At 44.0% G+C, this 24,352-nt stretch overlaps 1 protein-coding gene across 10 annotated transcripts in view; it reads left to right on the top strand.

Annotated features, from left to right (window-relative positions):
* KIF6 (kinesin family member 6) overlaps window positions 1-23,976 on the top strand; it is a 332,020-nt gene extending 308,044 nt beyond the window's left edge. For 3 of the 10 annotated variants that reach the window (XM_061624903.1, XM_061624910.1, XM_061624912.1), the window contains 4 exons: window positions 5,684-5,773; window positions 7,295-7,401; window positions 20,402-20,607; window positions 23,736-23,976. In XM_061624903.1, coding sequence (XP_061480887.1) covers window positions 5,684-5,773; window positions 7,295-7,401; window positions 20,402-20,607; window positions 23,736-23,789 — 457 coding nt within the window. In that variant the 3' untranslated portion in view covers window positions 23,790-23,976. Of the gene's footprint in view, window positions 1-5,683; window positions 5,774-7,294; window positions 7,402-18,716; window positions 18,777-18,809; window positions 18,940-20,401; window positions 20,608-23,735 lie in introns of those variants that run through there. The other 7 variants (XM_061624906.1, XM_061624905.1, XM_061624909.1 and 4 more) reach the window with 7 other exon arrangements.
* The last annotated feature ends 376 nt before the right edge of the window (window positions 23,977-24,352 follow it).

Genomic DNA, 24,352 nt, shown 5'->3' with positions numbered 1-24,352 from the left:
GACCTCCTGCTCTCACACAGAGGCATCCAACACGCGCTCCCTGCCTCCACAAGCTACTCCTGGTACAAAGCTACCTCCTCCTCTGAAGTAAACTCGTCCTCTTGAAGATCAGAGTGTGTATAGGAGCTCCTAACTACACCAGAAAAAAACAAAAAATGAGTTCATTTCAGTTTTGGGTTGACTCACATGACTATTTCCGATGTGATAATTGCAATAAAATGTCTTGTTAGAGACCAGGTCTAAACGATAGACATATTCTTTGATAATTAATTTCATCTCTTTGAGAACTGACCCTTGGTTTGGCAACTGTATGGATGGCTGGGTTCTTCTGTTGTTGACTTTGGTTCTTTTTCTTGGCTGCTAGATTATCAGGTAGCTTGGAAGTTATGGTTATGAGGCATGTAGGAGATAAAAAGCTAAAAGCATGAATAAAACGTTATATTCTGTGTGGACCAGACTGTGTAGTTCTATTTTCATTTGCAGATATCTAATATCATCTATGCCATTACACTCTTAATGACCTTTTTAAGCTCTCCATGGACTGTATTCAAGGCATTTTAGTGTTACTGTGTGTTAAGCCTGTTAAACCCATTTTATGCAGCTATGTTCTCAGTGTGATGCATGAAGAATCTGTAATGGAGCTCTTGACATTGTGAGAAGGAACAGCAAATTTTATATCCCACTGTGCTGAACATTTATTCTTGTGCCCTTGAAGCCTGTTTGAGGCATTAACATTTCAGAGGCAAAGTTTTTAGTTTCCTACATTTAGGAATATAAAATAACAAAATGCTTGCTTCCCAAGGATTCCATTGAACCTGAATGACACAGTAACCTTACTTATTCATTCCCGTAATGTATAGGATGAGCCCTTTTGGCTTTATATTTTGCCTCAACTCTATAGCCCTGGAGCACAAAAAGCTCTTTGTTACCAAATCCACCCAGAAGCAAACTGGCAACTTACTCGCAGAAAGGGATCTAACCATCGTCTTCCATCAGTCAGCTAATAGTAGTAGTGAAAGTGGACATGAATTATATACTGCATAAATGTGGGTCAGTATAGCTAGAAAGTCATTTGTAAGTGGGACTTTAGACAGCAGATGTATAGCTGGATATAATAGCTAAAATTTAGTAGATTTGATATGAGAATCATAAGAATGTATCTCTAACATAGTAACGAGAACACTATAACAACAAGAGTCTTCTGGCACTTTAAAGACTAACAAATGTATTGTGGCATCACGAAAGCTTATGCCATATCCACGGTTCCCTGCCCAGTAGTGTAAGGACTCTTGTGCTAGCAAATGAGTAAGCTTGCTCAATAGAGGAATCCAATGCAACAGTTGCACTAGCGGAAACTTGTTGCACAACAGACTGTACAGTCCATTGTGCAACAAAGTTACCAGCAACCTACTTATCTATTCTTTTTTGCAACAACATTCCACTGGCACAAAAATTTTTGCCAGCAGAACAAGTTTACCACTAAATGACTTTAACTTAATGTTGCACTAGATACAATCTTTAGTCCTTAAGGAGCTACAAGACTCTTTTTTTTGTCCCAAAAGACTAGCACAGCTACTCCTTGGAAATTGTTACAATGCAGGACACTATAGCTAGTCATGGCAACTTATGTTGTGAAGCAGGGATGGGGAACCTGTGGCCCTCCAGATGTTGTTGGACTCCAACTCCTGTCAGCCCCAGCCAGCGTGGTCAGAGATGATGGGAATTGTAAGTCAGCAACATCTGGAGGGCCACAGGTTTCCTGTGACTGCTGTAAAGGGTGCTTCCTACACTTTTCAAGACTGGGAGTAAAGGAATGTATGTTTTAATGCATGTTGCAAACCATGGATTAAAGTAGATAGTGGCAGTTTCAGTCATTCTGAAAATCTACATATTACTCAAAGTGTTTTCTTTGTGTACAGGCAATATCATAATGGTTTGTGGCAGATATTAAGCTTCCCAGAAATATTTTAAAATCATAATAATATAGACAGTGATCCAGAAAACATAACATGAATGCAGTGGACTTTTTCCAGACCCCTTTCCTACAGCAGTGTCCATACCCTTTCAAATATGTTTATGAGGGTGAGGTGGCCCTTCAGTGGAATATCTAACATAGCAAGAGGAGGAAAAATTGGCAAAAGCCCATATGCACACAACAGTGCTTTAGGCATACTCACAGATCAGTTTTGATCCTAGCCATACTTTAGGGTGCTTCCAGGATGTTTATTGAGCATTCATCCTGATTTGTTTGCAGGGAGATTGGATTACATTGGCTGTTTTGTTGGAGTGGGGCAAGAGCAACTCCTGTTTTGTTCTTTTGTTTATGTTCCAGAAGGGAGATAGAGTTAGGGTCCTCCAGTTGGATAGGCTTGATTACCTTTACCTGTGATGCTCTGACTGACTTCCTTCCGTCTTTAGACTGATACGTCTTAGGGAAGCTTATCTGCCCCTCCTCCTTCCTCCCTTTCCTCTCTTCTCTTCTTCGACTGTCTGAGAGAGAGACCTTTGTCTCTGCTCTCTCTCTCCTGAGCCATGAAGGCAACTCCCAAGCCTGGGTGTTGCGTCTCCAACTTAGTTAGTTAGAAGTAGGTATGCCTTTCTATCTACTGTGTATTTCTATAGATAAAGTAGCTTTTCTTATTTTACTAAGTCTTAAGTCTCAGTGATCTCAATGCAGGGTAAAAGCTTGCTTTCTTAGGTACATGCACACACACTGGCACACACACATTTCAGACCACTGTTACTCTCTGATTAATTAACAAATTAACCACAGCATGTTTAATGAGCATTCATTCTGATTTGTTTGTGAGGAGGTTAAATGAAGTTGAATCAAAGCAAATGTTATTCCAATTTTCCAGTGACTTTTCTCATCACTTTCCTTGTTGCAAAAAGTCTGATCTTTTGGGAAAATGAATTTATTATGCAAGACCTCCCAGGCAACTCTAATTGTACAACCTGCATTTGCTGATATGTGACCGAACCCCACCCAAAAATAGCAACAGTCTGGAAACATCATTAATATATGTAATATCAGTGCAAACAGTTAGGTAATCAAATCATGTGACCAAAAGTGGGATTTCCAAATTGGATATCATGTTCTGTAATAAATAAAGGAAAAGTTCTGGATGAAGGCTGCAAGTTTATATACACATACCTGAGAGTAAACCCCATTTAACACAGTGGGACTTACATGGATAGGATTCCACTATTACTATTGCATATTGTTAAGTATGTGTTTTTAGAGTATATCAAATGCTTACATAATTGACAGAGTGCAAATCCAATGTGAGTAATCTGAACTAGAACCAGACAAAGCATAAGAAGGAAATCTTCCAGTTGGGGATATAGCCTTAGAGAGAACAATGATAATTCTTGTTAACTGAAAAGGGATTATAATTTTTGAATTAATAAATAGTAGGTATGTTCATAAATTAACAGAGAGATGAATCTCTCCATATTTGGTTCCCATTCTTTGAATGTGCATAACCATACTCGGAAAGTAAACAGAAATTGTGAGAATCTTAAATATATTATAAAAATAAGAATATGTTAAAGGACTGCCAGGGCATTACAATGAGATTTAAAACAAGATGAAAAATAGTGAAAAAAATGCACCACATTTCAAACACCTGAAAACTCAGTGTATATAAAAAAAACTTTTCTTCTACATTACACTTCATTGCAGGATAGCTGTGAAGTGAGGCTGGGGCTAATGATCAACACTGAGTGCATTGTTAAGAAGTCTTAAGAGCTTGTAGACATTTTCCAACAATGCTACAGCTGAATACTCCTTATAAATTACTTGCTGGAAGCGGCAACTCTCATCCAGTCAGAGCAAATTGAGTTAAGTGTAACGATAATGATGAAGAATTTTCTCAGAGAGGAAAGATGACAGATCCTTTTTGTTTCTGACTGTGTTTGAGGTCTGTATTTCCCTCTACAAACCTAAATCTGAGCAGTAAGAAATTCAAATACATGAACAAACACTTTTCTGAGAGAGTCCCCCTCTGGTGCCCCCAAACTGCTTTTCAGAATTTGGTGCAAGAAAATTTCAAGGGAAACTGCAGCTGGTGCACAACATGTTATCCTTCCCCCACCCCTTAAGTTTCCTTTTTATAATGCCCTGGGCTCCTACTGGGAGGAAGGGCGGGTATAGGAACTGGGCATTCTACAAAGCAACTTAAACTAATGCACACAGTAGACAGTGGGCTTGCCTGTTAATCTGATTGCCAGGGCTGGCTCAGTTACAAAGGCAAAGGTCATGACAGACCATGGCTTTGTTCATTTCACAAACAGATACCAAGAAAAGGGCAAAGTACAGGGTTAACTTGGATGACCGCCTCTGCCTTATATCTTCTTGCTATATTTTACCAGGAACATTTGCCTGTTCAAAGAGATCTATCTTATTCTTGCAAACATAGCTTCTAGTGAAGCACATTCCAATTCCCAGCTGTTTTTCCAATAAATGGTGCAAATCTATATTTGCAGTGCTGTCCTGTTAAACTGAGGATTTTTCTTTACAAGAAGACAAAATCAGAGCTTGGGCTGTAATTGTACTTGCTGCTGTCCAATGCTGTGATTGCAGGAGATTTAGGCTGTGAGCACACTAGTCGCCTACAGAAAAGTGTTTTCATTGGCCACACCTGAAGGAAAAATGAGTTGATCTGCTGATCAGTTGCAAAATCTCTTTGAAGATTTTTTTTTAATGCACTCAAGCTGATCCCACCAGGTTTTACAGTAGAAAGGGGCAGGGTTTGACTAGTGTTGTGTGCCCCTGTTTTCATTAAAGAGAGGTGGAGACATACTGGAGCTGGCAGAACAGTAAGTGTGTCTCTATCCTTAGACACTCCATGGTTAAGGGGCTTTGGCTTGTTCCTGCTTTCTTAGCTGGGTGGGCAGGAAGCCCTTTGCCACGATGGAGTCAAAAGTCCACGACCTTGTCTTCCAGCCAAGAAGATTTTCTTGGCTATTGTAATACTGTTAAGAAACAATATTTCCATTCCCTCTTCAAAAGTTTTTTGCCAGAAGTATCTATTTGGAAGCTAAAGTACATGAACCTAAGCCTAGAAAAGCAAAAATGCCCCAAGGTTGCCATCTAGTGGTTAAATCTTGGCTCAGAATAATAGGTTCAGATTTCGAGTTAATGCCTGAAATGATGGCACAGTGAATCATGTGTCATCCCAGATGTTAAGGAATTAAGTGTGATATGAGCACTTTGCTTTGCTATGGAATTCTGTGTGACATTCTTCTAACCAGTCGGTCTGCAAGTGATTCCCTAATGAGCAGTGCCACAACCATATTTTGGTAAGAGGAAAAACAGTGAAGGAAAAAAGGAGACCCAGTAAGCCAGTGAAGGGGCAAGAATAGGTGAGAAAAAGAGAAGGCCAGGGATGGCTATGGGAAATGTGAACAATAAAGAAAAGTGAAATGAGGCTCACGTTGAGGATGGAATTAAAGTTTGGTCTTTGATCTCGAACTATTCTAATCTGAATGGAATTTTGTCCCATTTGCTTAATTCTAAAAGAACAATTAGTGATCATTTTCTTTATATTGATTCACATAATCTGAATCAGGTAAGTATTTCATTGTTTTATTAGCTTTCTATTGGTAAAAATTATACCTTGTAAAATGCAACATTGTTTGTAGCAGTCTGAAATAAATCCAGACATTCTTCCTCCCCCAGGGTTCCAAATAATAGCAGAGCCAGCTTCAATGACGAGCCTTCTGTGAAAAGCAGTGTGAGCAGACTAAGTAACTCAACTTTAAAAGCAAGGTATGCAGTACCTTCATGTTGTGCTCAGAATCCAGCAAATATACTGAAGCTCTCTTCAGAAATTGGAGGGGGGGAAATGGAAGACATGGAGGGGAGTTGTGCACACTGGCTCTGCCGCCAGTGTTATTATCACTACCATCCTCTGCTGGCTTCATTCCTAGGACTCCACACATTGGGTAGAAAACCTGAAAGGGGAACCTATGTGCATTCAGCATAATATGAATAGGCTCATTCATACTCAATCAGGAAACCCAATCATACAGAAAAGTAAACCCTTCCTCCCCACATCCCACTTTCCTCCTGATCTGGATTGGGTCCCCCACACAGCTATTTTTTCTTGACTAGAGGCTCTGCCCCACTCACTTTGATCGCCAATGCTGCTACACCTCACCCTACAGCAACCCTAAACCACCCCAGGGGTTGCCACAGCTCCCCTGCCCTTTTTTCTCCTCCCCAAAAAAATCACCCCAGGGGTCACCAGAGCTCCCCTGTCCTTTTCTCCCCCCCTCCCCAGAGGTCATCAAAGTCAGCCCCCCACCCACCTGGTGAGACTGGCCTAGGCAGCAGCCACTGAACTCCTGGCCTTCACGTGCACATAGGTGGGGCCACTGAGCTCCTTGCCTGCTGCCATGCCCCTCCAGGCCTGCTGCTGCCACTGCCGCCACTGCTTTCTGGGCCTGCTACCATCACCGCACTTCAGACCAATTTTTTTTTTTTGTAAGACTCTTTGCCAACCTGCCCGAATGTGACATCATGATGGTGTGACAGCATAACATCTAATAGAGCATGGAGAGAAAAACCAAGCACTTTAAAAGTATGCTTAATGTAATACGTAGTTTGGCCCTCATAGTGGCTTGTCCCTGAAGGTGCAGTGAAAGGAAAATTCTTATCCGTGAGCACATACATTTTCTTTGCCTTGAGGACTTAACCTGGACAATGCTTTACAATGCTTATGTCATTCCTCCAGCAGCCCTATGAGATAGCTATGTTAAGGAGCTTTTGGGATTTGAATCTTGGGGCTTTTCAGTCCAAGTGGTTTTTGTACATGGACTGTGCTGTTAGTTAGTGCTTTGCTCCGAGCAATATTCTCCCTGTTCATGTAGCCATAAACTGCCCTGGAAGCTTTGCTGAAGGGCAGTGTAGAAATATTGCAAATAAGTAAGGATAGCTGGAAAATTGATTTTCTCCTAATTTTTAAGTAACGTAATTACATGTTGATTTAAAAACAGATACAAATGTGTAATTTGCAAATCTAGTGTTCTCTCAGATTATGCTAATTGCTGTCAGAACAGAGCATAATCCGCCAGACAGGTTGCTGTGTAATCAGCTGTTCCATCCAAGAGTCCTGCATAAACCTAGCTGAAATAAAGTAGCACTGCACTTTGTGGATTAGACCTATATCCTGAAGGCCGGAAACTCAATCTTGAAGATAGGAAATCAGTCTTCTCTGAAAGAATGAGGGCAGTAAATCTAAGCAGTAGAGAATGTATCTGAAAGCTTAAATATACTTGGTTATTGCAGGATTCCACCAGGTCCAAGTTCATCTATCCCCTTCACAGGAGACCAGCAAACAGATGCTGACATTCTAGCTTTCATTAGAGCCAGGCAGAATCTTCTACAGAAGAAAGGTAAGCCTTGCTAAGCATGTTATTTGGCCAAGTCATGCTGTCTGTTATAGCATTAAATATATAGGAATATGATGCATTCTCATCAAGTTATAACAAAGTGTCAAAGCCTACATTCCATAAATGTGCCATATGTGGAACGTTTTCCACCATTAATCCATGTTAAGATAAAATCTGTCTTCACGATTGGCCTACTCATTGTTTTTAAGTGCACTGTTACATTGATCATTTAGGATACGTTTGTAAGGTTGGAATGACTTGTCACTAATTGAAGGAGTATATGATATAATAGTAACCCTGCCCCATGATATTTCATCTTACTATAGTTCAGATTTGGGGGTGTTTCTATATTACCCTTAAGGACATAAGAAGAGCCCTGGGATCAGACCAAAGGTCCATCTAGTCCAGCACCCTGTTCTCAGAGTGGCCAACCAGATACCTAAAGGAAGTTCACAAGCAGGACCTGAGCGCAACAGCACACTTCCCACTTGTGCTCCCTAGCAATTGATCCTGGAAGTAACATCATGATTAGTAACAATTGATAATCTTAATCTTATCTTATCCTCCATGAATTTGAGTTTATAATAAGGAGTCAAAGACTCTAACATAACAAAGAGTCAAGGACTCTAAAGCATACACCAACACAATATATGTATTATACAGCCACATAGCCAACATGGATTTTTGCATTCCGCAATGTTAAATTGAAAATACCCCCCATGCCATTCTGATGTTTCCCATAAGCTCATTTCAAAACAAAACCTTACAAAACTTATAGTCCTGGACTCAGACATGCTTGCTTAACAACCCTTTAATTTTCATGGTGATACACAAAATACTCAGAGAGAATTGAGAGTTCAAAGTGTAAAAATGGAGGGGGAACAGACCCCTTTTGGACTTTTTTGTCAGAATTCTCATAATTTGTTGAAATTAATTAAAAATCAGCCATGTTCACAGGTACCTGTAATCCTATTACTGATCTTGTTCCATACTCTGACATTCAACTTAAGCAGTTTAAAAGTTTAAAAAGATCCTAGTTGATTATTGATTAATTTAAGAAATTTAGCATTGAAGTCAATGATAAGCCCGGGTATGCTCAGTAAGAACCAACTGTCAGTGTTCTAAAAGCCAGACTCACAGCTGCTTGGCTAATCAGACCTTTATTTCACTTTATACAGTCATGGCTTTCCCCAAAGAATTCTGGGAAGTATAGTTTGTGAAGGGTGCTGAGAGGAGACCCCTATTCCCCTGACAAAGCTCCAGTGGCCAGAGTGGTTTAACAGTCAGCTGCTCTGGTTGAAGCTCTGTGAGGGGAACAGGGCATTTCTTAGCAACTCTCAGCAACCTTCACTAACTACACTTCACAGGATTCTTTGGGAGAAGCCATGCAAATGATCAGACCCACCTTTCCCCTCCTTCCCCTCTCCTCTCCCTTCATCCTCCCTTCTTCCTCCCCTCCCCCTTCTTCTTCCTCCCCTGCCCACTCCAGCCCTCCTTCCCTCCCTCCCTCTTCTCCTTCTCCCCCCATGGTCAGTTTTACCTATCCTAAGCATGATTGCATGGGAGTAAATCCCACTGAACTCAATAAACATGCAAATGATCAAACCTACCCTTCCCCTCCTGCCTGCTCCCATCCTCCTCCTCCCCTCTGCCCTTCCTCTCCTACCCCTGCCCCTCCTTCTCTGCTCCCCATCCCCCTGTGGTCAGTTTCACCTATCCTAAGCATGATTGCAGGGGAGTAAATGCCACTGAAGTCAATAAGCATTCAAATGATCAATCCATTCTCAGCAAACTTGCATAAGATCCCATTTCTTACCTTCTGGGTTAAAAAGCAGAGAAATTCCTAACAGGCAGAAAAAACTTGCAGTTTAAGAACTTACCTATAGTCAAAGGATATTTCTATCAAACTTTAAAAAAATTTTAAAAGCTGGTAAATTCTTCCAAGCTACACAGAAAATAGATTGGACTGTGAAAGACCAACCCAAATTGTTTGCATTTTTGCACATTTGTAGGGCGGTACAATATCTCAAGAGAGGAGGTCAGATCTCCTGCTCCCCTGGTGCATTCACTATAGCTACCCAATTTCCCTGCTTTTTAAAGTTTGATAGAAATATCTCTTGGCTATAAGTACGTTCTTAAACTGCAAGGGTTTTTTTTGCCTAATAGTGAATATAGATAACATAAATAACCAGTAAATAAATCATTTAAATATCAAATAATCAGACTGTAAAATATTAAAAAATAATAAGCAGCACAATCTTGGAATCAACAGTCAGGAAATGCTCAGACCCCCCCCCCAACAAATGTTTTCAGTAAGCATCTGAAACATACTTCAGATGGAGCTTTCCAGATGGCAGTGGGGAGAGCAATCAAGAAAATAGGAGACACCACGGAGAAGGCTTGTTTCCATATGGCTGCTACTAGACAGCAATCTGCGGGTCACAGCACACTCAGTCAAATCTTCTCCAATGATCTCAGTGATTGCATGGGTATATATTGGGGAAGGCAATCTGCTAGATAACCTAGTCCTAAATTGTGCAAGACTTCATGTGTCAATAACAAGACCCTGAAAAGCGCTCAGTAGCTAATAGGCAGCCAGTGCAGTTCCTTTAGCACTGATATAAAATATGTGCATGGCTGCTTCAGCTGGATACCCCAGTCAGCTGCTGCGTTCTGTGTTAGCCGCAGGTTCTGAGCCATGCTCAAGGATAGCCCCACATAGAGCATGTTACAGTAATCTACTCATGAGGTTAGAATGCATGGACCCACATGGATCTTGTGGGACCCAATTCCATAATATAACTATATGCTGTGTTAAGATGTATGTTCTGTTGTCTGTCCTCAGTTTCTTAGTGTTTAGCCCCTGGGAGAATGACAGAGAAAAAAACTCTATTCACTTTCATCTCACTAGGCATAATTTTAAAGACCCCTTTCATGTGCCCCATAGTCACTTTTTTAAAAAAACTAAAAAGCCCCAAATGTTAAAATAGAGATAGGGAGGCTGATCTTAGGGACAAATTATATATTGTTAGAAGATCAGCAGTTTTATATTCGAGTTCCTTGAGAATTCTTGACTGGATGCCACCAGACTCAGTAATTTGTCAGTTTTTAATTTGTCTATAAGGCCTAGAACAGTGGTTCCCAATCTGGGGGCCGTGAAGTAATCCAGAGGGGCCACAAACAGTAAAGAAATGAATTGTTTTTTTAAAAAAGTCTTCACTCCCTAGACTCTGTCTGCTCCCCACTGCTGCTGCAGACAACACCTTCCCCTTGCTCCAAACGAGAGGGCAGGACTTTTGCTGAAGCGCCAGAGTATCTTTCAGGCGTGCTGAGGCCGTGGCTGATGCCAAAGCAGGCTGAGGGTGGAGCTACCAGGAAGAAGAGGGGAGTAGTATCACTGACTCCCATCTCCTTGCACTGCTGCTGCTGACGCCCTTACTGAGAATGAGAAGAGAGGACTTTTCGTGAAGCAAAAAGAAGCAAGGCTGTAAGGAAAGGCTGCTTTCCCCCTTCCTTCCTAGCAGCCAGCCTGATTCAGGCTCCTGATTCACTGCCATTTCCTTTTATAAATTATTCTTATTTGCGAGGCTGCCCAGATCTCGCCTTCAGCCCAGATGGAGCCAAGGAGCTGTGAGGAACTCAGGACTTGCTCACCCCCCATCTCTGAGGCTAAGTGTATGTGCCAGCGTCCCCCCTTTCTTCCACCTACACTCCACCCCCCAATCTCTCTCTCCAAGATGCTGCGGCAGTTGAGGGTTCCCGCCTCCCATGTGCCAAAATGCATGCACGCCTGCAGATGCTTGCAGGAGGGGCAGGTGTGTTTGTGTGTGTGCATGTGCTGATCTGTCTTCTGCTCCACTCTCATTCCCCAAGTGCACGCTAACCAAGTCATCAGTTCTGATGATCATCTCAAGGCCTGAATGCACTAACCCCCCTCCTCAATCTATCCACCGTTTTGTCTTCACAATCTAGCATACCCACCACTACCACATTGCTGCTTCTTTTATTATTGTTGTTGTTATTATTATTATTATTTTAAAAGCTCAGCAGGTTGACTGAGGCTGGGGTCCTCATACTGCAGCTGAAATTATATATATATTTATTTATTATTGCATTTATATCCTACCTGGTTAAGGTGGTGAACATAGTCCCTCCACCTTTCCATTTTATTCTTACACCAACCCTGTAAGATAGGTCAGGCTGAGAGACAGTGTCTGGCCCAAGGTCACCCAGTGAGCTTCATGACTGGGTGGGGATTTGAACCTGGATCTTAGTCCAACACTGTAACCCACTGGCGTTGGGAGACAGGACTGTGCATCTTCAGACTATGTGTGTGGGGGGAGGCGGATACCAATTTGATGAACCTTTGCATTAAAAAGAGAAAGCAACACCTCCCTGTCTCCAGGGAGCTTTTGATGGAAAGAGATATTTGGAGATGTGATTTTGCCACGCATCATTTTTTTAATTAACAGAGGCTAAAATTACAATTAGTGGAGGGGGGGTTCACAATTTTTTTTGAGCTTATAAATGGGGTCCCATACTCATAAAAGTTGGGAACCACTTGCCTAGAATTTCATCTCTTGTCACCACTGTTTTCCTTAGTTTCTCAGATTCCCTTCCTGAGAAAGTTAGTTCAGGCACAGGGATCTGCCCTACATCTTCCATTTTGAAGACAGTTTCAAAGAATTCATTCAGCTTCTTTGAAATTTCCTTTTTCCTCCTTTAGCACACCTTTTACTCCCTCGTCATCCAATGATCCAACTGCCTACCTAGCCAATTTCCTGTTTAATAATAATAATAAAATAATAATAAAATTTTATTTATAAGTCGCCTATCTGGCCGAGTTAACGGCCACTCTAGGCGACATACAGTGCATAGTAAAATACAATATCAAATACCATAATAACAAATTAAGCTAAAAACCACCCGTCCAGTTAATAACAGCATAAAAGTTAGTCCACCCCAGAGATCCTATAGGCCTGCCTGAATAGCCAGGTCTTCAAGGCTTGACGGAACCCCATCAGGGAGGGGGCATGGCGAAGATCGGAAGGGAGGGAGTTCCAGAGGGCAGGTGCCACAATCGAAAATGCCCTCTCTCTGGTCCGCACCAGTCTAGCAATTTTGACTGGTGGGACCGAGAGGAGGCCTTGTGTGGCTGATCTTGTCAGGCGGCACAATTGATGATGCTGGAGGCGCTCCTTCAGATAAACTGGGCCGAAACCGTGTAGGGCTTTAAAGGTCAACACCAACACCTTGAATTGGGCCCGGTAGGCAACTGGTAACCAGTGTAGATCTACTAACACCGGAGTGATATGATCACAGCGACGGCTGTTCTTAATCAAGTGTGCCGCCGCATTCTGTATCAGCTGCAATTTCCGGACCGTTTTCAAGGGTAACCCCACGTAGAGCGCATTGCAGTAGTCTAAGCGAGAGGAGACCAGGGCATGTATCACCCGTGGGAGTAGATGGATAGGAAGGTAGGGTCGCAGCCTCCGAATCAGATGTAATTGATACCAAGCTGCCCGGCTCACTGCCGAGATCTGAGCCTCCATGGACAGCTGGGAGTCAAGAATGACCCCAAGGCTGCAGACCTGTTCCTTCAGGGGTATTCTCCTGTGCATGGAAAGATGATATCAGGTGGGTAACTAGCTCCACCTAGTGGTTGAAGGCAAAAGAGTACTGCTGACGTTTTACTGTAGGTCCGTTCCCAGTCTGCGCCTGCTCCGTCTGCAGTTTTTCTCTTTTGCCTTCACCGAATCTGGTTGATTCCTCTCTGTCTCCGTCGGTTCAGGCTTGTATTGTTTGTTTTTTAAGTCTTACCGGTTTCTGCTGTTTCTTGCCCTCAGTATATGTTTTGTCTTCCCCTGCTGTTTAAAGTTTAAAGTTTAAAAACAAAAAACAAAAAAGCTCCTTGTGTCTTTCCTCCGGATTTTTCTCGGTGGCGAGGAGCATTCAGCCCCTCCCCACGGCTCCTGGGGCCGTTGGCCTCTTCAGGCTCCATCCCCAGCCGAATTTGCTACCATTCCTCCTAGTCAGCAACTCATAGTGTCGGCAGCATTAGCCTTAGAGGCGAATTTCACCGGAGCTCGGAACTCAGGCCCACGCCTCGGATTTTCGCGCTCCCTTTCAAGCGGCTTTGTTTTCCCTGCTTCATAGCGGGGAGGGGCAGACGCACAGACGCCATAGCAGGCCGGCGGCAACAGCTTCTAATCTTTCTGCTTTACCTAGCCGCTTATTAGACAGCGTTGTCAATCATTACCAGCGGGAGCCTTCCATTCATATTTTCATTAACCCCGTAAGTCCCGCAGTGTGTGCCCGCTATGGGGAAAGCCACACACAAAACAAAGCACCTCTCAAAGGGGTCGAAAGTGCTTCCCCGCAAGCCAGCGACAGGCGCAGTGCCAGAACTCAGTCCCATCCTGGGATCAGAGCAGGCTCATTCTTCGGGGGATCATTCTGAAACAGTGGTGGCCCGCCCCTCTACCGTCAGGCACGAGGTGGCTGAGGCTCAGGTTTTGGCGGGCAGGGTGGCTGCAGAAGGCAGGATTCCTGTTCCACATAAGGGAATCTGTAGAGAAGGTCAAGATTCCTACCACCACTCAAGGGACCAGAGGGACCTGGAACCCCTGTCTGATGGGGAAGGTGGCCAGTCTCACCCTTCCTTAGACGCTATTTTTTCTAACAACTCCTCGCCCGAGGCCTTCACAGGGTTTTTGGAGGAGCCAATCCCTGTCCAACAAATTCATGATGCTGGTGGGCACAGGCTTTATCCATCTCACACTCAAGCCCGCCCTATTCAGCTGCAGCTTTCAGCACATTCAATTCGGCAATTAAAAGAACAGCTTAAGGATGCCCTTTTAATGGATCTGACTAGAGATTTGTCTTCTCAAACTGCATCAGGCTCACAGCCCTCAAGGCACCCGAGGGCGAACACATGCCCTTCCCCGGGCCGCACATCCCCAGACCCCTATGCTGCATCGCAGGGCAGACACCTTCAGCTCCCAGAACAGGAGCTTATAGACACAGAAAATGACTTGATTGTGTTGGATGAAGAGGAATGGAGTGGGGAATCAGAATCTGAGGAGATTTTATCTACTAGAATATTTCAAGAGGCTCATTTCCTTCCTCTGCTATGCAAAGCGATGGAGGCTCTTACCCTCACCTCTACAGAGGATCCTCCTACTCCATCCACCTCGAGAGTCTCAGCAGTATGTCCAGATCCAAAGCCTAGGTCTAGAGTATTGAAGCTTCCTTCTCTTCTCCCCAAGGTGCTCAAATCAGAATTTGACATTCCCTTGCAATTCAAAAAATCAGTTTCGGTAGCCAACAAATATTATACACTGGAACAACCGATCATGGATCAGTTGAAAGTCCCGCTCATAGACGCGCCTATAGTCAATCTATTGAACCCATCATTGAATCCTAAAGACTCAGACGCTCACCTTAAGGATCCTACTGAGCGCAAGATGGACCAGGGACTTAGAAGAGTGCACGAGGCTAGTGCGCTTTCAATCAGGGCAGCAGCAGCCTCTTCTGTGTTTGCTCGAGCCTCCCTACTGTGGTTGGAAGACCTGCTAGATGGCCCACAGCAGGATGCAGCCCAGATACGCAAATCTCTGCTGAAGGTCTCTCGGGCAGTTACCTTCATGGCAGATGCGTCAATGGATGCCATGCAGTTTGCAGCTAGGTCTCTCACTGCAGGGATCTTCACGCAAAGGACCCTTTGGCTTCGACATTGGGATGCAGACCCTGCAGCTCGTTCGAATCTTGCCTCGGAACCCTACGTGGGTGGCAAATTATTTGGGGACACTGCCCTCGCCAACATATTAGAAACCAAGGAAAAGAAAAAGTCCATGCCATCCACCAGAAAAAGGGAGGATGGAAGGACCTTTCGCCGCTCATTCCATCCATATCACTTGTCGCAGTCCTTTCGGGGCTCACATCCCTTTGGAAGACAGAAGGACGCCCGCTCCAGCCGTCCCTTCTGGAACAGACAGCGCAACCAACTTAAGTCCCAGCAACACCTCCCAGGTCGATCCAGCCTTGCATCCCAAGCACGTGGAAACAGAAATCAGTTCTGACGCCTCCACCTCGCAGGTGGGAGGCCGTCTCCAATGCTTTGCTCACCGATGGGAGGACCTATCCTCCGATTGCTGGGTCCTCCGCACTCTTCGATACGGCCTTCGCCTGGAGTTTTCCTCCACCCCCCCGGCGAGATTCCTTCCATCCCCTCTGTCAGCAAATCCACACAAAAGGGGCAAAGTTTTGAGATCAGTTTCCCATCTCCTACGCATGGCAGCTATCGAGGCAGTACCTCCAGGGGAGAGGTTCCGGGGAAACTACTCTCTGTTCTTCACCGTCGACAAAAAAGACGGTTCATCCAGGCCAGTATTAAACCTCAAGACTCTAAATTGCTTCATAAAGTACCGCAAATTTTGGATGGAGACCTTACTTTCCATCAAAGAAGCGCTGAGGCTAGGGGACTTCCTCTCATCTATCGACCTGAAGGAAGCCTACCTGCACATTCCAATTTTTCCCCCTCACAGAAGGTATCTGCGCTTCGCGGTGAGACAAGACCATTATCAGTTCAGGGCCATGCCCTTTGGCCTGTCGTCCGCTCCCAGGACATTCACCAAGATAGTGGTTACCCTGGTGGCACACCTCAGGACACAGGGGATTCATATTTTTCCTTATCTGGACGATTTTCTGATCCGCTCACCATCATTACACAAGGCATGGGAGGACCTCCATGTCACCCTGACCTGTCTAAAGGATCACGGTTTCCTGATCAACGAAGCCAAGAGTCATCTCTTTCCGTCCAGACGCATCACACATTTGGGAGCGACTATAGACTCTCAAAATGGCCTCATTACGCTATCTTCAGACAGGATCAGCAAGATCCGCAAAGTGGTGTTGCATGTCCTATCCTCCACCTCTACAGACCTGATGGAGTTGGCAGCACTTCTCGGTTTGATGGTATCCACGTTCCAAACGACACCATGGGCACGTCATCATTCCCGCACTCTTCAGTGGGCGCTGCTGCCATTCCAGAACGACATAGCATCCAGGCACCACCGCATGGTCACTCTGTCGCCACAGGTTCGTCAGTCGCTGTTCTGGTGGACCCAAGAGCTCAACCTGACGCGAGGCGTCCCTTTCCAGGATCCACTCCACACCCTGATAACGTCCGATGCCAGCTTATCCGGATGGGGAGCCATCTGCGACGGGCAGATGATTCAAGGCACGTGGTCGGCTCAGGAATCCACACTGCCGATCAACCTACTCGAACTATGCGCAGTTCGTCTGGCCCTCAGGCACTTTGCGAACACCAGACGGTTATGGGCAGTGCTTGTCAGAACAGACAACGTGTCGGCCAAATCGTATTTAAACCGTCAGGGAGGCACACGCTCCCTCATTCTTCAGAAGGAGGCCTTTCTCCTCTTCCAGTGGGCGGAGCCCAATATCATATCGATAGTGGCAGAATACCTCAAGGGGGAGGACAACAGCCAAGCGGACTGGCTCAGTCGGGAGAAGCTGATTCAAGGAGAATGGAGACTTCACCCACAGTCCTTTCGTCAAATAGTGGAACGTTTTGGCCACATTCAAGCAGACCTCTTTGCCACCAGTGCCAATCGGCAGGTGCAGAGGTTCTTCTCCTGATACGCGTCACCAGGCGCAGAAGGGATAAATGCCTTGACTTCCCAGTGGCAGACTATATGCATTTCCTCCAATTCCAGTGATTTCCAGGGTATTCAAAAAACTTCGTGCCGAAAGGACAGCACTTCTATTGGTGGCTCCATGGTGGCCAAGGAGACCTTGGTTTCCAGACCTTCTTGACCTGTCGGTGGAAACACCATGGAAGATTCCAGTGCGAACGGACCTGCTCTCAGAGTGGTGGGCACTTCATGTCTGGAACTTGAACGGAAGAGACTCTTGAAAAGAGGCATCTCTCCGCAAGTAGTAGAAACCATGATGGCTTCTAGACACCCATCCACGCTCAGAATTTATGAAAGCACTTGGAAGGCCTTCTCATCCTGGTCGCAGAAACAAGGGGTTCTTCCTCGAAAGGCGGGAGTAAAAGAAATCTTGTCCTTCCTGCAAGATGGCGTATCTTTGGGTCTCAGACCAAACACCCTGAGGCGCCAAGTTTCAGCCTTATCGGCAACCCTCTCCAGATCCCCGGATAAGCCAATCGGATCTCACCCCTTCGTCAAGCGTTTCCTCAGGGGAGCAACGATAACTGCACCTCCTACGGTGCATCGCTACCCAACTTGGGATCTGCATAAGGTTTTGTCAGCCCTTCAAAAACCTCCGTTTGAACCCCTGAGTCAAGTTTCTCTCCGTCTTCTTTCCTTTAAGGTCTTGTTTCTCGTGGCCATTACTTCGGCCCGTCGAGTGTCTGAATTGAATGCCCTGTCTGTCCATAAAATTTTTTGTGTATTCCATAAGGATAGAGTAGTCCTCCGTACTGTCCCTTCCTTTCGTCCCAAAGTGTTGTCTGCCTTCCATTGTCAGCAGGAGCTGGTCTTACCATCCTTCTGTCCAAATCCTGTCCATCCTTTAGAAAAAGCCTGGCACTCTCTTGATGTGAGAAGAGCCCTTAAAGTTTATATTTCCAAGACTAAATCATTTTGGAAAACAGATAATTTGTTTGTCTCCTTTCACCCAAAATCCATGGGGAATAAAGTCACCACATCTACACTAGCCAGGTGGATCAAGGCATGCATTTCCTTGGCATATGCCTCTCTAAGATTATCCTGGCCCGCCGGGTTGGTAGCTCATTCTACTAGGGCGGCGGCCACATCAGCGGCCTTTTCCCATAATGCCTCTCTGGGGGAGATATGTAGGGCAGCCGCATGGGCCACTCCCAATACCTTCATTAAACATTATAAAATAGACTCCTATGCTTCAGCCAAGACAGCCTTTGGTAGGAGGGTGCTACAGCATGTCCTCTCAGATCACTAGTACCCATAGCCCAGCAGTATTCCCACCCTACATGGGTCAGCTTTGGTATGTCCCACCTGATATCATCTTTCCACGCACAGGAGAAGAGACATTTGGTCTTACCGTGAAATCGGTCTTCTCTGTGCATGTCAAAGATGATATCAGGGCCGCTCCCTATGACGGCTGGGCTGCCTGTCCAAGCGCTGTTAGACCTTGAGCAGAGAGTGTACGAGTACTGTTGTCTTGTCTTTTTGTGGTATTATTTCATTTCTTTCTGTGGGCTTGTTATTAAAAAACTGCGGACGGAGCAGGCGCAGACTGGGAACGGACCTACAGTAAAACGTCAGCAGTACTCTTTTGTCTTCAACCACTAGGTGGAGCTAGTTACCCACCTGATATCATCTTTGACATGCACAGAGAAGACCGATTTCACGGTAAGACCAAATGTCTCATCTCACCCCATTAAGCACCAGCAACGAGCAACATCTCCCACGAGCATCACCTCGGTCTTATCGGGATTTCGTTTCAGCCTATTCTCCTTCATCCATCCACTTACGGATTCCAAGCACTTGGACATGGTATCCACAGCCAACTCAGGTGAGGACTTAAACGAGAGATAGAGCTGAGTGTCATCTGCATATTGGTGACACTGCAGCCCAAATCTCCTGATGATGGCCCCCAGCGGCTTTACATAGATATTGAATAGCATGGGGGAGAGGATTCTAATGTATTTAATTTTTTTTATTATTGTTGGTCTTAATGCTCCTTGATTTTGTTTTTGTTTTGTGCATATCTTATAGCCTGCTTACATTTCTTTTTTTTTCTTTTTTGTTCTTCTTATTGGGCAAGACTTCCCTTTCCTTAAAGAAGCCTTCTTGCCTATAATAGCTTCCTTGACTCTGTTCATTAACCACACTGACCCTGGTGGTACCTTTCCAGATCTGCAGTGTACATTCTTGATGAGCTTCTATTTTTGCAGTTTTGAATAACTTTTCTATGACATAGGGCTGCTCTCATATGTTCCTTCTGTGGTTGCTTCCATGCTGCTTTAGTGCTGCTGAGACATTGGTTTTCTGCAATCGCCAAGAAACAGCATTAAAAGGGAGATTTAATGTGGCACTATGTTATCCAACAGTTTCCTTTCCCATGAAAAGGGGACGGTGCTGTGTTATCCAGCAATGCCCATGGCCAGGAACTTTCTATGAACTTTTTGCAGGAGAAAGTGGCATTTAGCAAACATTTCTTCCAGCATTAATAAGCATGAGCATGCTGGCAGGATGGGAAGCCCACAAATAGGACTTCAAAATAGTTGACCCTTCTGCTGTTCTCCTGTAACTTGCATTCAGAAGCATATTGTCACGACCCCCAGAGTCCAGCCATTACTACAATACTGAATCAAAGGCTACAAAGCCACTGTCTGAGATCTGGACCAAGTTTCTGGTTCTTAGCCTGATACCGGTGATCAGGGGCTGATTGAATCTGAGGCTGACTGGCTGGCAGGCAGGCAGACAAAAGGCAAAGGCAGCCATGTTGGCAAATAAGAAAAATGCCTTTATTAGGATCAACCAAAATGTCACAAAATAGAGAGCAAGCTTTAGAGTTCTCCATAACTCTTCATCAGGCCGGATGTTAAGCGAAAGGTGTGAAGAATAATCTGGCTTGCTGTAAAAGCCATCAGATCTGCTCTAGGCATATTCATTGTATGGAGTGTAGGAAGAGATATCCCACTCAGCTAGATTAGGTTCTCCTAGACGCTATGGAGGTTTCAAGTTGAACCTAGGAATGCTGGCACAAAGAAATACACACAATGGCTGACACCCTATTTTTGAGAATATAAAATTAAGCAGTTACTCAGATGTTTCCAGCCTAAAGTGATTTCTTGTTAGCTACAGAACAAAAGTAAAGAGAAGCATAATGGTTTTTATATTAGCAAAAGTGGAGATAAATTTTAGGTAGTGTACTAAAAGAAAAAAATCTCTAGCTTTGCTAATGTAAATGCTTATACGAGTAGTCCCATTTATGCTGTAAATGGCCCTTACCTGCTCTTCTTCATTCAAAGGTTCTTTGGCCAGTAGACGAAGGATACCTGAGCCTGGGCTTACTCCCCACACTTTCTCACATGTATACACTACACACTCAGGCTGTGTTGTGAGAACCTGCCCTTGGATGATGAAGGCATTACATTTCATTCTCTTAGGATGGCAATTAAAAACGGCAAGTGACAGAAGACATTCAGTATTAAATAGTCAACGGTGGCACCCAAAGGTAACAAGGAAGTTATTAATCTTTATAAAGAAAAGAGAGAGATTCTCTCTAACAGCAGTTCTGTAGGGATGGGAACAAATTATACAGAACGCATGCAAGCAGCTGTGATTCGTGAAGCAATAGGTTTCCATCACCACTCAAGTGCTGATGACAGCATTACTCAGCAAGCTATCAGCACCTGCCAGATGGTGTTAGCATTATCCCACAGTGGAGCTTTAGTCTATCTCTGTGGTTATCAGCAATAATTGTTGGATGTAAATATAGAGGCTGCAAGAGCAGCCACCTTCTTCCATCCAGAGCAAACATTCTAGACACTTAGGCTTTGAGATATCACGTGTCTCAATTTTGTTGTCAAGCTCCTTCTGAAGATATCATTATGCTGAATTGTATGGTATTCCCCAACAAACCATCCTAGAATAAATCCAATGTGCTTAATTGTCACCTTATTTCAGTACGCCAAGAAAGCCTGGCCAACAAACCAGAAAGGGTGCAGAGGAAACAACAAAGGGTACTCATACCTTTACAAACACCTAGTAGGGCTATTTCAAGATCGGTTTCAGTAATTATGTAGCAGGTGATCTAAAGAAGTCATGGTGAGGCAGTGGGCAAAGAGATTTAAGCTGCAAAGACTTTTTCTGACATTAAACAATAACACGTTCAACATCCAGTTGCCTTGGTTAGAGAAAACATCTGATATATAATTGGGTGATCCTAGAGTTATCCTATGGGCTACTTCAAATGTTACAGATTTCCTACAAGGAAAGTACTTCTACGTGGAAAAAAGCATGAAAACTGAATGTGAGAGTGAGTGAGGGGATTAGATTTGATTTAATATTTATACCCTGCTTTTCTATTATGGTAATACTAAAAGTGGCTTATAATGCAAAACAAAAATACAATATATACTGAATACAATACAAAATACTATATAAAATAATAAAATAACATATTATATACAAAAATATGAACAATTATATTCTGGCTGCTGTTGCTCTTGCTGTCCTCAGTGAAACAGAGGTTCTTGGACTTCGACCCAGACTCTCCCCATAAGATCACCCCAAAATGCTGTCCTTTCCTGGTATCCTCCCAAAAATAGCCATCCAAGGCACTAGCCCTGCACACTCGTGGTCTCCCTTGGGCAGCCCTGGCTGTTAATCTGTGTCCCCTTCATGTCACACTCTAGCTGGAAGGGCAGAGAATAAAGGGAAGAGTATCAAGAGCTATTGGCTAGGATCCAAATATAATGAAGTTCACAATAAAAAATTCCCTGCTGCCTCCTCTCCTCTGAAGCTGCCTGCGCCCTCAAAAAACGCCTCTCTGGAGGGTGTGGGGGCTTCTGAACAATGTGGAATAGGGCATAGGGGGCTGTTGGAAGAAGGGAGAATAATTCAAAATTGGGTGGACCTCTGCCTGATTTGGAGCAATTTCTGCTGCTACTCATCCTGCATTGTTCAGGAGTGCTTCCAAAAGTTGATAATAGGATACAGGTGGAAGGTGGGCACATGGAACTTTCCTTCTGTGAACTTCCTTAAATTAAATAATTTTAGGATTAACTAGTAGGAAAGGCTGGGTGGTATTTGGGTGCTGTTTAGTCCTAACTATGTTAGGAGCCTAGAAGATATGGTGGATTCCTGAGGGTGGCTTGGTCAGGCTAGAGTTCAGGACCTTGGATAGCTCAAAGCAGAGTATTTGTTCAAACAAAGTAGAGACTTTTTATGCCTCTTGGGCCAGACTACTTCTAGCAGGCTCCACCTCTTGCTGAAGAGTGAGGTGTCTGGTCTGGAGCCTTGCACTCTCCGGCCAGCTCTTGCCTTATATGTTGTTTACACTGGTAAGCAAGCACAAGAATGGGTAAAGCCTCTCTTCCAAAGAATCTGTCTCAGGGAGTGCTAGGTTCCAGTTTGAAGGGGCTCTAGCTCATAGCGTTCATGGCTGATAGGCTCTGGCTCAGACTTAGGGTTGGGGCCCAGGCCTGCGCCTGGCGTTTCTGAGGTTGCAGTGCTGGTCTTTGTGATCTAGCTAGAATCTCCTCCTCTGCATCAAAGGCCTGGCTCCTGTTCTCAGGATCAGGGTCATGACAGGTGTTTTAGGAAAGCATGGGAAAGAACTAGCCATTTTAAAAAGCGTTTGGAAATTTCCTTTTGAAACAATAGTGGTTTCTTTATGAGATTGATAAGGAATGACATCGACCACCTATATTTACAGCTCCTCCTCCCAGTGACTATCTTCCTCTCTTGCAATTCAACAGAAACTCTTTCCAGTTTATCCTATTGAGGAAGTGGGTGGAGGGTTAAGATGAGTAGTACCAGCACTGCTAATGCCACAGTAGATAGATTATTATAGAGCTACCTCCTCTCCTGAAGTCACCAATGTCTGCTTTTAAAGCATATTTACAATTAATCTCTTGCTACTCCTTGAAACATATTGCAGGGTGGCTGAGGCATCTACTGGTAGTACCCAAATGCTAACTCAAGAGACACATGTAGCATAAACCTCGGCTTGAGAGATTTAGTGATCTATAGGGATTGCATTCCCTCTCCAGGACCCCTGTCACGATAAGGCTTGGTTTATCCATTTTTTCCTGGTATTAGGTCTCAGGACAGACTGGTGATTCTACTGGTCTTCTGACCATCTGACAGCCCAATAGTCTCCCTGTCTGAACTGATGGAGAACGTCTTGGATGTGGTGTTGAGGATTCCCAGGATTATACTTTTGGGGACCTCAAAATACACATGAGGCTGTGTTGTCAAGTCTGCTCATGGCTACATGACTGAACTGTCCCAATGTACTATCAGCCCAGCTCATGTAATAGGTCATATTGTGTACCTGACATTCTTGTCTTGGCAAGAGAATGGTGATTTGACACTCTGTTTCATGTTTGGGAATTGTGGGACCTTTGGGACTGTTCCGCCCCCCCTGGTTTGAGGTCACTAAGGTTGGTATGGGACAAAACTTGGATCATCTGCTGATACATTGAAAAATAATAATTCATGGTTTTAGGCTGCTTACAGTTGAGAACTGTAAAGAAGAAGGCCAGTCTTTGTTTTTTGTAATCTGACATTATTAGATTAAATATGCGTTTCAATTGAATGATTTGTGACTGATAACTTTATCTTTATCCCTTTTAGGACTGGGAAACAAATGAATGTTGTCATACAACAAGCTGCCATTTCAGAATTTAAATTAGCAATACAGAGCAACTGTAACACCAAACAAATAGACCTTTGAGCTGCAGCTGAATGGCATTTAACCTGTGACTTCACTACCTTTTCATAGCAAAGGACCAACAAAATCTAAACAACTGGAGAGGAATCTGATGTTATTGGGAATCTGATGGCCAATGTAGCTTGTAAATATGATTATTTAGCAATTCTAAAAACACTTCTCTGCTTAGCACAAGCAGGAAAATTCTTTGCCAGGGATTTTAAAATAAAACAATCCCTTGGAATCTTATGAAAGAGTTGCCTAATTCTCAGCAGGTTGGATTTACACATATGTTAGGGTGTTGGTTTTTTTCTTGGCTTTGGTTTGTTTTGGCTCAGTAGCACTATGCAAAATCAGCAAATATTTTTATCCCATTTCAAGTAGAGGTGTTAATGTCAGCAAACCTTTTTTAAAATTTGTGAAAAGCCAGCTTTCATATATCATGAATTAGATTGCTAAATCTGATCTTCATTCTACAGTGAAATTTTCATAGCTCAGTGTTTGCAAAAGAATGAGGTTGTCAGTTAAATTGTAGCCCCTG

This window comes from Rhineura floridana, chromosome 4, assembly GCF_030035675.1.
Source record: "Rhineura floridana isolate rRhiFlo1 chromosome 4, rRhiFlo1.hap2, whole genome shotgun sequence".
Classification (NCBI taxonomy): Eukaryota; Metazoa; Chordata; class Lepidosauria; order Squamata; family Rhineuridae; genus Rhineura; species Rhineura floridana.
This window is presented reverse-complemented; position numbering and strand designations above follow the sequence as displayed.